Here is a 16,253-nt window from a genome sequence, read left to right on the forward strand (position 1 = left end):
TGAAAAAGTGAAAATCATCCTCTCCACTTCTGCCCATCCGCCACACACACTCCTGCGGCCCGCATGGCAGGAAGGTAAACTTGCGTAACCCTTGGTTGAATGACATGCCACAAACGCCCGCGCAGGCCTCAGGACGGTGTGTGTCACATGACGGGGCGTGTTCATGCAGTTCAGGGACTAGTGTGAGACACTGAGATAAAACCCCCCTGATGCCCCTGGAGCAGGGCATTATGGGTACCACACCCTCTCGCTGGCACTGAGCTCCGCCACCTGCACGGTTTCACCATGCATGCAGTGGTTATGACATCCCTGATGACACTGAGCACTTCCTCTGGCCAAGGTCATGCGCGCACACACACACACACACACACACACACACACATCATACACACGTTGAAAATACTCTGACACAGGGTTACCCAACCGGTGATTCATGGCATTGTGACAGACATTGTGTAAAACTGAAGAATTAAACTCTTACAGAGGTCATATGATGCCATTTTGTTTATTGGGTGTAATAGAATAGGTTTCCATGCTTTAATGTTCAAAAACACATTATTTTTCACATACTGGATATTATTGCAGCTTCTCTGTTCCCAGACTGTCTGAAACGCTCTGATTCCTACAATGCCCTGATTGGTCAGCTGACCCAGTGCGCTGTGATTGGCCAAACACCTCAAGGCTGTGTCAGAAATGTAACGCCCCTTACCATAAAGGCTTCTAAAGCAATTGTAAACACACAGTTAAAATACCCCAGTCAAATGTTTGGACATAGGTGACTGAATTTGTCTCATGGTTATAAAAACTTTCACACTGAGCTTTAGTTTTTGAGACAAATGCAAATAATTGTGCTTGCATGAAAATTGCATTTGAAAAGTAAAAAGCATCCCAGGATGCACCTCATGAAGTTGGGAGGATGTCCATCCGTCAGAAGAAACTATTTTTTTTACGTATCATTCAACATAATTCCCAAAATGATTTTTAAAAAATAAATAATATTATTAGTGAAAGACACAGAAACACATGAATGGTGTCGGTAACACTTTAGAATAATAGTCATTAGTTAACATTAGTTAACATTAACTAATAATGAACTGCACTTATAAAGCGTTTATTAATCTTTGTTAATGTTAATTTCAACATTTACTAATGCATTATTAAAATCTTGTTAACATTAGTTAATGCACTTTGAACTAACATGAACAAACCATGAACAGCTGGATTTATATTAACTAATGTTAACAAAGATGAACAAATACAGTAACAAATGTATTGCTCATGGTTAGTTCATGTTAGTTAATACATTAACTAATGACCATTATTCTAAAGTGTTACCAATAAATGTCCTCCTTTTACCAGGACACAGTAATGTTTCTTTAATTTAATGTACATTTGAATCAATATATGAAGTGTGGTCAGCTGGTTTAGGAGAAGTGATATACATGTGTATGTGAACATCCCTCATTAACAGTTTTATGACAGTATAAATATTGCTTTAGGCTGGAACTCATCTAGTGATAAATTACAGTGTCCCTTTATTCCTTTCAAGAATCGGAAAATTTCATTTTTGGTGCACATAAATGTATAGTTACAGAATTGAAAAAATGCAGCAAATTTGATTTGTTCTTGTGTTCATGAAACGGTTGGTTTCCGAACTCGGTACTTTTAAGGGCACCAAACGAATTACGTCAGTACTACTGAGTACCGATTCACATTAAATCAATCGGTACCAAATTTCGGTATCTGAGAATGTAGTGGTGTCAACAATAATCGATTCGGCAATGCATCGCAATGCGGGGCATGCACGATTCAGCATCGATGCGGCTAAGTGCCATAATCGATTATGTCATCGTTTATTTTCTAACAATAAAGTTGTGAAGTTTCAATTACTTCCGGGGTCATAACAACAACAACAATCAAGATGGCTGAGGCGGAGGGAGATGACTGATTAATTAAAACACTTATGTACACTGCTGGAAAAAGTTGGCTGTTATTTTTGCTCTATTTAATTTCAAATGGTTCTAAAGCAGAGAAGAGAAACATTTCTCATTCAAAGCACTGAAAGCAGTGATTTTTTTTTTTTTCAGGTTTGAAAATGCCAAATCCAATACCCTGTACCATTCAATTAAATTTTATTTAATGACATTTATGTCAAAGATACAGGAGAGTGATAATACACAAATAGCAGCCAATAAAATCTGTTGTTCAATATCTGACTGCTTGTATTGCCTCATGACTGATGAAAAAATTGCCTTGCTGTGTGCAGTAGAATTTTGATGCATCGCAATGCATCGTAGAATCGAATTGAATCGAATCGTTACCTGGTGAATCGTAATCGAATCGAATTGTGAGGGCAGTCCCAATGCACACCCCTATGAGAATGCATCTGGTGATATAGACTAGTGTCTGTAAATATTAAACCGCAAAAACACTATTTAAATACAAATCCTGTGTCTCTTTACGAATGAATGCCGTAGAAGCGCGGTTTACCACACACACACACACACTCACTCACTATCGCGCTCACTATCACTATGACGGTCGCGTGTTTCCATCTCTGCCGTCTCATATGAGGACATGAACACATGAACGTCATCTCCAGAGCCACTGAGAGTCACTTTATGAGCATTTTACAGTTTCATTTGAGAAAAACTACCGTCATATCATAAACACAGAAACTCAAAGGAACGCCCGTCAAACAACCCGTCAAACAACCCGTCGAAACAAAGGTCCGGTTTATCTTGACAAATATATCACTGTTGTACAGTAGGATTTAGATATGTCTCAATTAATAATACTAACACAAATGTAATAATAATAATCAAAACTTTATTTTTTAAAGTAATAAATTAAAAAATTTCTTTAAAATTAAAAAAGGTACCGTTGGGTACCGGTACCGATACCGGTTAAAATGTGAACGGTACCCAACCCTAGTGAAGAATCAGCTGAGTTTAGAGTGGTTTGGAAACATTTAAACCTATCAATATGAATATGCAGCACATCTAATATTGCATTTGTACAGATTTGTCTGATGCAAGAAATGATTTTACGGTTCACAGAGCAGATCAAACTGTCTATTTCCGGAATCATGCTGTTTTCTGTTTAATGAACCTCCGTCTCCCGACCTCAGTGGCCACAGAGCCCACCGCTGCCCCTACAGCGCCCCCTACAGCTCCTGCGAGGAACACGCCCAGCGCCGCTCCGGTCAGAGCCCCCACGGCCAGCAGCTTCGGCACCCGGCTCGCACACGAGCTCGTCATCTCCCACATGGAGCGGAGCAGCGACCGATCCGGCACCGCTGAGTCCAGGCGGTTGCTCTTCTCCTCCACGGACATCACTTCCCCCTCTTCCTCCGTCTCTGTCAAAGCGCTCAGAGGGCGAGACCGGTTCGGTCTGTCTCTCAAGATGACCTCTTCCTGGTTCTGCTGGTAGAGCGAGCAGCTACAGAAATCTCCTCCGCTCTCCTTAACAGTCTGCTGCACCTTCTCCAGCAGCTCCTTGACACTGCCGCTTTGCCGTCCGGCTGTATTCCTGCGCTGCAGGACGTGATAGCGGTCGCCGCATCTCTGCACCAGCTCCAGCATCTCTGGCCGTCGGGAACTGATGTAGGCCTCCACCTCCTCATCGCCTCCAGCTCCCTCGGGCAGAAGGTCTGAGCGCGTGAACAGGATGATCGTATGCCGGCGGACGGCGTCGAGTCCGAACGCACCCTCCAGCGCTTTTAGGGACGGCAGCTCTGAGTGAGCTGGCCGGTCGAGGGGGACACAGAACAGGAACACGTGAGGGCCCGGGGCCGACAGGGTCACGCATGAGGAAATCTGAGCTTTCACCTCCTCAGGAGATCTCTCTGACTGAAACCAGTCCGGTGTATCAACCACAGACACCTGAAGGAGACAGAAAAGAGGTTTAATCACATTGGCAAGATGGATGATTACATCGGCGGGGTTGCGTTTGAGCGTTAAGCTCGGTTAACGTGGCGCACATCTGGAGAAAGAGAGAACGCGCAGGGAGCTGAAAGGGCTTGAACGATTCGCGTTTGGCTTTAGATAAAACTACTAGAGGATATAGCGCTGAAATATCATTACCACAAACGATCCTGTGTGCTTGTGGTGTTTTGACGCTCTGCTCACTTCAGCTAGAAACAGGAAAATGGTGCTACCGTTCTGTCTCGCGGATGGAAAACATGCCGGGGCCCGGATGCGGACCGCAGCCCACCATTTGAATATCATTGGTTTAGTCAATGTAAAACATCTAGTAGCCTATAATTCGTTCGGCGTTTTTTGCACAATCAAATCTTTAGTGTTTAAATTGTGTTAGTTGAACTGTTTTGAATGTAATTTGTATTGTGATCGGCAAAGATTGGGGGAAATGCGTCTATCGGCCCAACCCTAGAGTAACAAAATAAAGGCCTTGTTTACACTTGGTATTAAGATGCGTTTTGGCCAAACGGATCACCATTAGATGAGGAAGACACATACCCGTTTACACCTGGTGCTGTAGTCTCTTTTGTCCACTTTCGACCACTTCTGTCCTAATTTCTTCAAGGAAGAGGGTCTACACTCACCTGAAGGATTATTAGGAACACCATACTAATACTGTGTTTGACCCTCTTTCGCCTTCAGAACTGCCTTAATTCTACGTGGCATTGATTCAACAAGGTGCTGAAAGCATTCTTTAGAAATGTTGGCCCATATTGATAGGATAGCATCTTGCAGTTGATGGAGATTTGTGGGATGCACATCCAGGGCACGAAGCTCCCGTTCCACCACATCCCAAAGATGCTCTATTGGGTTGAGATCTGGTGACTGTGGGGGCCATTTTAGTTCAGTGAACTCATTGTCATGTTCAAGAAACCAATTTGAAATGATTGGAGCTTTGTGACATGGTGCATTATCCTGCTGGAAGTAACCATCAGAGGATGGGTACATGGTGGTCATAAAGGGATGGACATGGTTAGAAACAATGCTCAGGTAGGCCGTGGCATTTAAATGATGCCCAATTGGCTCTAAGGGGCCTAAAGTGTGCCAAGAAAACATCCCCCACACCATTACACCACCACCACCAGCCTGCACAGTGGTAACAAGGCATGATGGATCCATGTTCTCATTCTGTTTACGCCAAATTCTGACTCTACCATCTGAATGTCTCAACAGAAATCGAGACTCATCAGACCAGGCCACATTTTTCCAGTCTTCAACTGTCCAATTTTGGTGAGCTTGTGCAAATTGTAGCCTCTTTTTCCTATTTGTAGTGGAGATGAGTGGTACCCGGTGGGGTCTTCTGCTGTTGTAGCCCATCCGCCTCAAGGTTGTGCGTGTTGTGGCTTTACAAATGCTTTGCTGGTTATTTCAGTCAAAGTTGCTCTTCTATCAGCTTGAATCAGTCGGCCCATTCTCCTCTGACCTCTAGCATCAACAAGGCATTTTCGCCCACAGGACTGCCGCATACTGGATGTTTTTCCCTTTTCACACCATTCTTTGTAAACCCTAGAAATGGTTGAGCGTGAAAATCCCAGTAACTGAGCAGATTGTGAAATACTCAGACCGGCCCGTCTGCCACCAACAACCATGCCACGCTCAAAATTGCTTAAATCACCTTTCTTTCCCATTCTGACATTCAGTTTGGAGTTCAGGAGATTGTCTTGACCAGGACCACACCCCTAAATGCATTGAAGCAACTGCCATGTGATTGGTTGATTAGATAATTGCATTAATGAGAAATTGATCAGGTGTTCCTAATAATCCTTTAGGCGAGTGTATGAGCGGGTAAATATGTGGAATTTTTTAAGATTTTTCATTCTAATGGATGAAATAAGCTCAAGCAATTTACATATGAGCGTGGAACCGCGAGAGAACATTGTGCTTGGTACGCTTTTCGTCTTCAAACCAGATGTTTAGCCGACAAAGTTTAAATCCTGTCTAGCTTACTTGCTTCCTATAATGTTGAACGCATTAGGTCAGTAGGCAGAGAGTAGAACGCATTTGACCAGACTATGACACGAAAGCAATCCGGTCGAAATGCATTTCCTGGAAGTGGTTGAAAGTGTTCAAAAGTTAAAAACATTTCGGACCCCGTTTACACCTGTATGTAGCATTGTCCTCTTGTAATCGGATCGACCAAAACGCTTCTTAATACCAGGTGTAAACAGGCCATAGTAGTGCCCACTTTGGACAGTAAGATGTTTACATGACACGAGCAAACCTCTTCAACTGTGATACTGACCCGCGTGTCCTCCACGAGTGCTCTGGCCTTCACACACTGCTGAGCAGGCGCTTTGACACCCTCTCCATGCAGTTCAAGCTCCTCACGCCCCAGAATGATGTTCCCGGCCGCACTCTTCCCAGAACCACGGCGACCCAGCAGAACCATTCTCAGCTCAGGCAGCGAAGAATCGTTCAGACGATCCGAAGAGGAATATAAGGATGATGGTGATACAGGAGAGAGAGTTTCTAAGTCATCCGAAACCTTCTGAAAACTGTGATGGACTGGAATGAGAAACACAAGCAAATGCATTAGTATCAGGACACGCTCAGATATGAAACTGGTGGGGGGAAAAAATTCCTTAAGAAGGGACCTGGACCAGAAGATAACAGACTAGAACAGGGGTTTTCAAACTTTATGATGCCAAGGACCCCCAATATGATGAACCTTTTATTTGGGACCGCCATATATTTTTTTATGTATGAAAAACATTCAAAACTGTTAAGATAAATAGTAAGGGTGACATTATAAATACTACACATTGTTTCCAAACTTAAATTGGCTAAATTTAAAGGGATAGTTCACCTAAAAATGAAAATTATCCCATAATTTACTCATTCTGGAAAGTATGTAGGCTATACAGCAAGACACATTTAGATATGAAACAGTTAGAATGTTTGTTAGACTTTAACCATTTTTGCTTTGTCTTTTTTATTTTCTGGAATTTTCTGGGGACCCCTTAGAACCTTCTGGAGGACCCCTGGGGGTCCCCGGACCCCAGTTTGAAAACCCCTGGACTAGAAGTCTCTTTTCATGCCAGACAGGAAGAAACCACTAAATGTTATGAACCTACTAGTGTTAATGAAGCTCTGGCTGTTCTGGACCTCTGGCTCCTCCATCATCTGACTGAGAATGGCTCCCTCTAGAGTTGCAAATGAATACAACATCTCAGATATGAGCGTCATTTCAAACAAACATTTCTCTCGTCATCCAATTGGCATCAACATATCTTTTTTAGTTTTTGTGTGACTAGACTGATTAGTTCAGGGGTGTCCAATCCTGCTCCTCGAGGGCAACTTTCCTGCAGAGTTTGGCTCCAACACACCCGTCTGAAATTTCCAGTGACCATGAACACCTTGATCAGCTGGTTTAACTGGGACTGGAGCTAAACGCAGCTGGAAGCAAGCCCTTCAGGAGCAGGATAGGACACTTCTGGATTAGCTATGTGCATTTGTTCTGGTTTATTTAAGCACCTTTGGTGAGTTTGAAGCTCAGGCTTCTCTCCATCAGTGCATGTTGGTTGTGAGTTCTCTCATAATCCGGCTGCTGTGACTGAAGTCCATTGGACAGGTGTCTCTCAATCACTCCATCGCTTACTGTGTCCTCTGTTTGTTTGTCAAATGTGTTGACTTGCGTTTGTTTTCCTCTGTCTCCCCCTTTCCACATTGTGTGTCTTGCTGCACTGAATTTCATTTCTATTTTCTCCTCCTTTTCCTCTCTGACGTCTTTCCCACTGGTCTCCTCGTCTTGGAGCAGGTGAAATCCTCCGTTCCTCTGTATCATCTGCTCCACCTGAGACACGGGGAAACTATAGGTAAACATCTAAAAATCATAACATTTGTACTTTGTCATAATACATCATCCCATCAATTACAGTGCGACCCTGTCTAGATATTAAGGTGTTAAATACAGTACTGCTTTCCATCGCTCAGGTCGTCTAATGAGAAAACACCATGATGCAGTGCAAACTATGACTCTGCTGGAGAACATATTTGTCATGGACTCGGGAGCCTTTGGACTTGGTCTTGACTTGAGACTGATCAATGGGGAGTCTGGTTTCAGGTACTAAAACACTGCAGATATGGTATGTGGTCTGTGCCGACTTGTGCAGATGATCCACATGTTTTATCTTGTCTATGGACCGGAGCACATTGTGTTTTTGTACTGCGAAGGTTTGCGTGACACTGACACAAAGCTAGACTTCATTCACCCCGAAGTAGGTGTCCAAACATGCTCCTGGAGAGTTCAGCTCTAACCCTAATTAAACACACATCTGAACCAGCTAATAAGACTTCAGACTCACAAGACACTTTAAGGCAAGTGAGTCTGAGCTGGTTGCAGCTAAACTATGAAGGACAGTGGCTCTTCAGGGGCATGTTTGGACACCTCATTCAGACCCTCTAAAGCTCTCTGTCTTGACTCAGACTCGGCCTATTCGGGTCTCGACCTTGACTTGGATTTCAATGAGCTGGTCTCAACTATGACACTACCATAATACACGTCTGTTCTATCTGCACCCATATTTTGCTGCTCTCAGCATTGTTTATACTGCAACAACAAATGGCTCTGATAAAGTACTGGTGAAGGACAGTTGTTCAAAAGTCGGATTTCGGCTATCGGATTGGATCAAATCTTAAAAATGGGTTGTTCAACAGAAGAAAAAAAAAGGATTTTGAAATCAGATTAGATCACAAAATCCAATCTTGGTTTTGATGTGGATAAAATTATCACTTGTTCAAAACTTGTTTGTAAGTTTTGACAACATTTTTATAAAGCTTTAAAATTGGTAAAAACAAAACAAAAAACAACATTTGTATCATATAATATATACACATATTTTTATTTAATTTTTTAGTGTAGCTTTTCAAGTAATAAATTAGAAGTAGACATTAAAGGGTTAGTTCACCCAAAAATGAAAATAATGTCATTTATTAGGCTCACTCACCCTTATGCCGTTCCACACCCATAAGACCTCCGTTCATCTTCAGAACACAAATGAAGATATTTGTGTTGAAATCTGAAGGCTCAGTGAGGCCTGCATAGGCAGCAATGAAATTTCCTCTCTCAAGATCAATGAATGTACTGAACACATATTTAAATCAGTTCATGTGAGTACAGTGGTTCAATATTAATATTATAAAGCAACGAGAATATTTTCGTGCGCCAAAAAAAACGAAATAACAACTTTTTTATATAGTAATAACCGATTTCAAAACACTGCTTCATGAAGCTTCGGAGCGGAAACGAATCAGTGAGTCGAATCATGATTTGGATCGCATGTCAAACCGCCAAACTGACTCGATGAAGCAGTGTTTTGAAATCAGTTGTCACTATATAAGTCGTTATTTCGTTTTTTTTGGCTCACAAAAAATATTCTTGTCACTTTATAATATTAATATTGAACCACTGTACTCACATGAACTGATTTAAATATGTTTTTAGTACATTAATGGATCTTGAGAGTGTACATTTTATTGATGCCTATGCAGGCCTCACTGAGCCTTCGGATTTCAACACAAATATCTTCATTTGTGTTCTGAAGATGAACGGAGGTCTTACGGGTGTAGAACAGCATGAGGGTGAGGAATATATGACATTATTTTCATTTTTGGGTGAACTAAACCTTTAAGCCTTTCAATAGCCTACAGTAAAATAAAAAAGAGATTTTGGTGCCATAAAATAATCCCCAAACAGCTGTAAATATTTAACAAAAATATTAAAGTGTTTTATCACTGTTTGTAAACTACATTGGCACAATCATAGAGATGAACCAGTCAAAAGCCAATGCAAAGTTTCTTGGGTGATACTACACTTTTCTGAGAGAACGCAAAAGCATTGAAATGTTTTTTTTCCTCCCCATCTTATATTTTTTTTCCATCCCCAGGCCCCTTTAGGGGCTCCGTAGAGCACTAGTAATCTAGACTTGGTCATCTGAAAAGGCGTGTATCTGAATCAGGGTGATTCAATCACATTTTGCTTTGAAAAACCAGCACAAAATTAAGATGGATTACCCGATCATGAATGGCAAAATATGGGATTTCCAAATTAAGATAATTCTGATCCAGATTAAACTTTTTGAAAAACTGGCCCCAGAGCCTCAACTGGCCTCAATGGTCTTTACAATCTGCATAGGTCACAGTTCCTCAAATCACTGCCCAGCAAAGTTCAGCTTAAACCCTCATCAAACTCAACTCACCTAATTGTAATTTTAAAGGAACTCTGAAGATCCTGATTTCCTTGATCAAATGCCTTTGGTTGGGGTTGAAGCTAAACTCTGCAGGGCAGGATTTGAGGAGCTCTGACATAGGCTTACAATGCTTTTGGGAAGCACAGGGGTGTCCAGTCCTGCTCTTCGAGGGCAAACACACCTGCCTGGAAATATTGATCCTGGAGGACTTGATTAGCTGGTTCTTATAATTAGTAAGATGTAGGAAGATGCCAATCAGCTTCCAGTCGGATACCTGTAGCCCCGCCCCCAGCGCCTCACCTTCTCCAGTAGAGCGACAACTTGCCGTCTGTCGTCAGGTCTACGGTTGCTGATCACATGGCAGTGGCCGCGACACCTCCTCACCACCTCCTGCAGCCCCTCCTCCTTCCTGAGGTACTCGTCCAGACTGCGGTCCATCAGGTATTCTCCACAGGTGAGCAGCACCAGCGTGTGACCCAGCACCGACTGCCCAAACATTTGCTCCAGCTGATCCGGGATGCACCGCTCCATCTCTGTAAACTCCCCGATGGGAATGAGGAAGAGGAAGACGAAAGGCCCGGACGCACTCAAGGTGAGGGACCGCCGGGTCTCCTCCTGGATGTCCGCCTCCAACTCCTTGCCCCGCCAGTACCAGCGAGGGGTTTCCACGATGCACAGCCGCCGGTCCTCCGACAGCCCTCGCCGTATCTGACTCACCCGTGAAGAGACCGGGGAGCCCAGATCCGAACTCTGGCGCAGCAGGGTGTCCGCTGTCAGGGTCTTTCCACAGCCGATGCTGCCAACCAAAACCAAACACAGCTCAGAGAGGGAGCCGCGAGGACCGATACCCCGCTCCAGAGAGACTGGAAGACAGAGACAGAACAAAAATCAGCCACTAATCGAACTCCTGAGACACCTACAGCTCACCTGCTCTCATTCTCATTCATCCCACCCGCAGCTGTTTGCTGGGCCCCACTTTATATAAGGTGGCCTTAACTACTATGTACTTACAACAAAAAATAAGTACAATGTTACTGTGTTCATATTGTATTGCAAAACACCTTTGCTGATATTGAGGTGGGATAGGGGTAAAGTTAGGGACAGATGTGGTGGTATGGGTAAGTTTAAGGTAGGGTTAGGGGTAAGGGAAGGGTCAGCAGTGTAATTACAAATGTAACTACAGAAATTAATTACAGATGTAATTACATGCAGGTATTTTTAAAAATGTAAGTACAATGTAAAAACATGTATGTACACAATAAGTGCATTGTATCAAATGATTAATTAAAATGTTAGTACATAGTAGTTAAGGCCACCTAATATAAAGTGGGTCCGTTTGCTGCTGCAGGACTTCCGCCATATGCACGAGCTGCATATGTTTTCATGGGTGCTTACACATTGGTTTGAGCCATTCACCGGAGCTATAGATGTCATGTGACTATTGACTAATGGATGCAGTAAAACGACATCAAGGTCACATTGATTGACTGATGACATCAGAAGAACACAGTGTCAAAGGCTCTGTTTACACCTGGTATTAAGAAGCGTTTTGGTCAATCGGGTCAAGTGGACGACGCTAAATACAGGTGTAAACGGGGTCTAAAATGTTTTGAGCTTGTCCACTTTCGACCGAGGTGGTCAAACACGCATTCGACCAGATGGCTTTCGTGGTGTAGATGCTCATGTGGTCGAATGTGTTCAAACAGCCACGCTTACTCTCCGCCTACTGAACTAATGCGTTAACATTATGGGAAGAGCGCTAGCCAGACGGGATTTAAACTTTGTCGGCTAAAGAGCCAAATTTGGTTTGAAGACGGAAAACGTACCAAGTACACTCACCATTCCTGATATCTAACCACTCACAGCGTTCGGCTGGTCTTGCGGCTGTCAGAACAGAAACGAAAGCTGCTGCTATCCATATGTTTTTCCGTCGTCTCCAGACACGTTCATATGTAAATATTGTGAACTTATTTAGGCCATTAGGCCGAAAGATCTGAAAACGCCCATGCATTAACCCGCCCATTGACCGAAGAAATCAGGACAGAAGTGGTTGAACGTGGACAAAAGAGACGTCTACTTATCGTCTACTTAATCTTAAACGCATCTTAATACCAGTTGTAAACAGGGCCAAAGCTTTAGTAGTGACGTCACAGATGGCAGACAGGACACAAGAGCAGGATATAAGAGCATCACACAGAAACAATCACCGAGAAAACATTCACTAGAAGACTAGGAATTGTAAGAAATATTAGTGCAGCGACATCAAACATTTTATGAAGGTTCAGAACCTCACCTTAAAAAGAAAAAACATTTCATTTACAGAGTTTCAGACTCTTTCTTTATGTTTATGTAATTAATATCTTGTGTTGAATCTCTGTCCTTAAGACATTCCCACAGACACCTGTCAGTCCAGTTACACAACATTCAGCAGAACACACACACACATTAGTAATAGAAACTATAACTTAAATAGATTAAATAATTAAACTAATCTAGTGTTTCTACTCACTGTCATAAAATAGTTTAATAACATTTAATAAAATGACTTATTTTATACATGAGTCGTTTTAAGCTGCTCACTGTACTGCGAGTGAACATGAACATGCGAGTATGAATGTGAATTTACAGTCTTACCCTGCTTAGAGAAATCCATGTGTGTGTGTGTCAGGGAGGTCAGTGTCTGTCTGTCCGGCTGTCAGTCTCCTGGTCTCGGTATGAAGAGTCTCCGCTCGTCTTCACTCATGTCCTGTCAGAGATGTGCCACACCCCTCACCTCCTTACCTGCAGTTGGGGCGGAGGAATGAGCGCGCGCTATGCATGTGAATCACACTGATGCAGCCACACCCAGAACAACTGGTTTGCTGGGGTTCAATGTTCTAGCTGGTTTCCCACCCTGACCCTCTGAAACACTGAAACCCCCTCTGAAGGCTTCTTTGCACAGCCTCACACATTACTAACCAGATTTACTTTATTTCTGTCAGACGACTAGAAGCTCTTATTGAGAATTAACAGAGGTTTAGATGTTGATGTTTTATTGAGTTTCATTTTAGTTACCATTATGGTGATCAGTGTTGGCTTTAGTTGGGTTCTTGAGTTTATAGCATTAGTTTTTATCTGGAACTGTGTGTATTTAAAACGCTTTTGTTATGGGACAAACGCCAAGAGAAAATATGATCATATGTTGATTGTTGTGTTTTGATGATGAAAGTCAGCATTTAGTCATCTGGGGTCTGTTCTTCGTATGTCGCTAATTCAGTTAGCCGGATTTGATTGTTGACGATTTGGCATGATCTTGGATTGTTTGGTTCTTCAACGCTCATCCTGGACCTGCTGTCATAGCAACAATTCCTAAACTTAAACCTGCTCGGAAGCAGGCTTATTTCATGTAAACAGGATTAGATTGCATCTTGAGGTGATACTTAAAATCTGTTCCAGCCACTGCTACTTTATTACAAGAGTTCATTACTGAACCAGGGGCAATAATAATAATTCTAAATAATAATAATATAAAAATGTATTGAGCGATTTATTTGTGATGGAATAAATACTTTATAATTTTATTGGAGGTTTACACACATGTTGTACAGTTACTCTGAGCCGTGCATTAAGTGATGGCGGCTATTATGGGATGGCTTGATGCAGCGCAAGAGATGCAGATAACTTGATCTTGACCCTTAAGAAACTTTAATACTGTCACGTTACAAATCTGCTTCAAATTGAATTAAAAATTAAATTACAACATTGAAATAAAACTGTATAAAATTGTGAATATAAATAATTGGGAATTATGTTCATCAATACAGAGCACATTTCATTTATCTATTATAACTTTTATGTTGGTTTGGTCGTTGGACTGTTTCTTTATAAAGGTCAAGAAATTTGTTTTTTCGTTTTTTAATTTGTCAAGTTTTTTGCCAGGTGGCTTTTTTAATTATATGTCATTACGTTGCTGTCTTGACACCAGCCAATCGCTGCATTGCTGATCGTGGTTTCGAGTATCGATGCATCTGCCCTCTTCAGGGAACACAAGAATGCGCAGTAATCTTAGACAACTTAATCCAGATATTTTAATCCAATCCACAAATTCGTTTGAAGAACCAAATTAACCAGACATCAGTTATCACAATCAAAAGATCTGGGATCTGTCAAATCATCTCAGATGTATTAAGCGAGGTACGAAGAACGGACCCCTGATCTCATTCAGAGTCTAATATCTGATTAAGTTGTATGATGTATTGTGTGATGTATTGTCAGTTTTGAACTATTCATTATTGCAGAACTGTGATTTTACAGCAGTAGATTGAACAGTGTTGAGACAATCGGGTAATATGAATATTTTACAAACGGTGCAAAAAAACAAAACAAAAAAAGCTTAAATCTCTGAGTTTCTTCAGACTCACACAGACATCAATAATCAGCATATGAATCTCAACAATGGTGACAATAAAAAAAAGCTTCATGCATGCTGGGAGCCATGGATGCGTTTTGTGGCTCCCAGCATTCATGGCATGACGCATTTTTTTGATTGTCAATATTGTTGAGATTCATATGCTGATTATTGATGTCTGAGTGATGCCATTGATAAAAACCTTTTATGCACTTATAAAACTCTTTGTAAAATCCTTCATATTATCACAACACAAAATCACAGTTCTACAATAATGAAAAACGTATAATACTTCACCCACTTAATCAGAGATTAGAATCTGAATGGGATCAGTGAATTCGGTGACTAAATGATGACTTTCATCATCAGTACATGATTATATATTCTCTTGGCATTTGTCCCATAACAAATGTGTTTTATACATTCACAGTTACAGAACCCAACTAAAACAATTGACATTGATCACCATAATGGTAACTACAAATTAAACTCAATAAAACATCAACATCTAAACCTCTGTTGATTCTCAATAAGAGCTTCTGTAGACGTCTGACAGAAATAAAGTCAATCTGGTTAGTATTGTGTGAAGCTGGAAATGTTGTTTGTGGAGTTGTTTAATCCTCCTCTGCTGAGATCTTCAGAGATTTAGGCCCCATCCACATGGAAACGCGTTTAGCGGTATACGTAAAAATGTTGTTCCGTATCAGCGTTTTGTCCAGGATCCGGCGTTTTGGGAGCATGAAACGCAAAGACTAGAAGGGATACAACTACGAGCACTGGGCATGCGCACATCAATATTGCGTCATTTGATTACTGTATTTGCATTATTGTAAGGGTAGGTTTAGGGTTGGGGTAGGTGTAGGCGTTAATAAAACACAATAAAACACTGGTAAGTAGCGAATTTATTTATTATATTATTGTGAGATTTTGCCTCACTTCCTACCATTGCTGTACCCCTTCTAGTCTCTTCTTCTCCGTTTTTAGTGTATTTCTGTGGCAGGATTACAGCGCTACATACTGGTCTGGCATGTATACTACATTGTTTTGAGTCGGGTTCAGCGTTTTCGGGTGTACGCAGATATTTCTTGAAACGAGGAAAAAAAAGGGAAATAGGGAAAGCTCTGGCTTTGTGTGGATGTGGTCTTCTTTTATCTTCAGTTGATTTCATCTAAGGCTGTGGCTGAAGTCAGTTGTAGTTCTTGTGTTTCTCTTTCCTTCAGTGATTCTGCTCATTATCATCAGGTGTTCATCATTAATGCTCAATCATAACTTCATTATCTCATTAACTTTAACACTGCTTCAATGGTACTTTAACTCAGTAGTGAGCACACACATGAACACTAGCCAGTGTTCATTTTACATGGGTGTTTTGCTGTGTACTATTACATAAAACTTACCTTTTATTTATGTTTTTTTATTTTTTGTAAATAATTTTTGGTAATTTTATTTACGTATGACTGACAAATATGAATCACATTAAGTTCACATTATGTTCCTTAATAGGAAACATGTTTTATTAAATCCATATATTTTTGTTTGTTTAAAACATAATTTGTATGAACTTATATTTTTAAAAATTAGAAATTGTTTAATTGAATTTGTCTATTTGATTGGATAAAGCAAATAATTACTAATACACATTTCTTAAATGAGAATTTTTGTTTGGATTAAATGTATATATTTTAGTTTAGATCAAAA

General features: G+C 41.3%; 1 protein-coding gene across 1 annotated transcript; it reads right to left on the reverse strand.

Moving 5' to 3' along the window:
* Positions 1 to 496: 496 nt before the first annotated feature.
* Positions 497 to 12,916, reverse strand: LOC307140457 (GTPase IMAP family member 8). Its single transcript, XM_079840015.1, has 6 exons — positions 12,803 to 12,916; positions 10,469 to 11,031; positions 7,455 to 7,773; positions 7,055 to 7,123; positions 6,223 to 6,485; positions 497 to 3,884 (listed from the first exon to the last, which is right to left on the reverse strand). The coding sequence occupies exons 1-6, from the start codon at positions 12,819 to 12,821 to the stop codon at positions 3,087 to 3,089; spliced, it is 2,031 nt and encodes a 676-aa protein (XP_079696141.1). The 5' UTR covers positions 12,822 to 12,916; the 3' UTR covers positions 497 to 3,086.
* Between the last annotated feature and the right edge of the window lie 3,337 nt (positions 12,917 to 16,253).

Source organism: Gobio gobio (genome assembly GCF_949357685.1).
Source record: "Gobio gobio genome assembly, chromosome: 17".
Classification (NCBI taxonomy): Eukaryota; Metazoa; Chordata; class Actinopteri; order Cypriniformes; family Gobionidae; genus Gobio; species Gobio gobio.

Bases quoted from the DNA above. Each gene is read 5' to 3' on its own strand.
- LOC307140457 (XM_079840015.1), bottom strand. The intron at 7,124-7,454 runs GTGCTTAAATAA...TTGCAACTCTAG, and splicing joins GAGCTTCAAACTCACCAAAG to AGGGAGCCATTCTCAGTCAG. The intron at 3,885-6,222 runs GTCAGTATCACA...TGTCTCCTTCAG, and splicing joins CACTCGTGGAGGACACGCGG to GTGTCTGTGGTTGATACACC.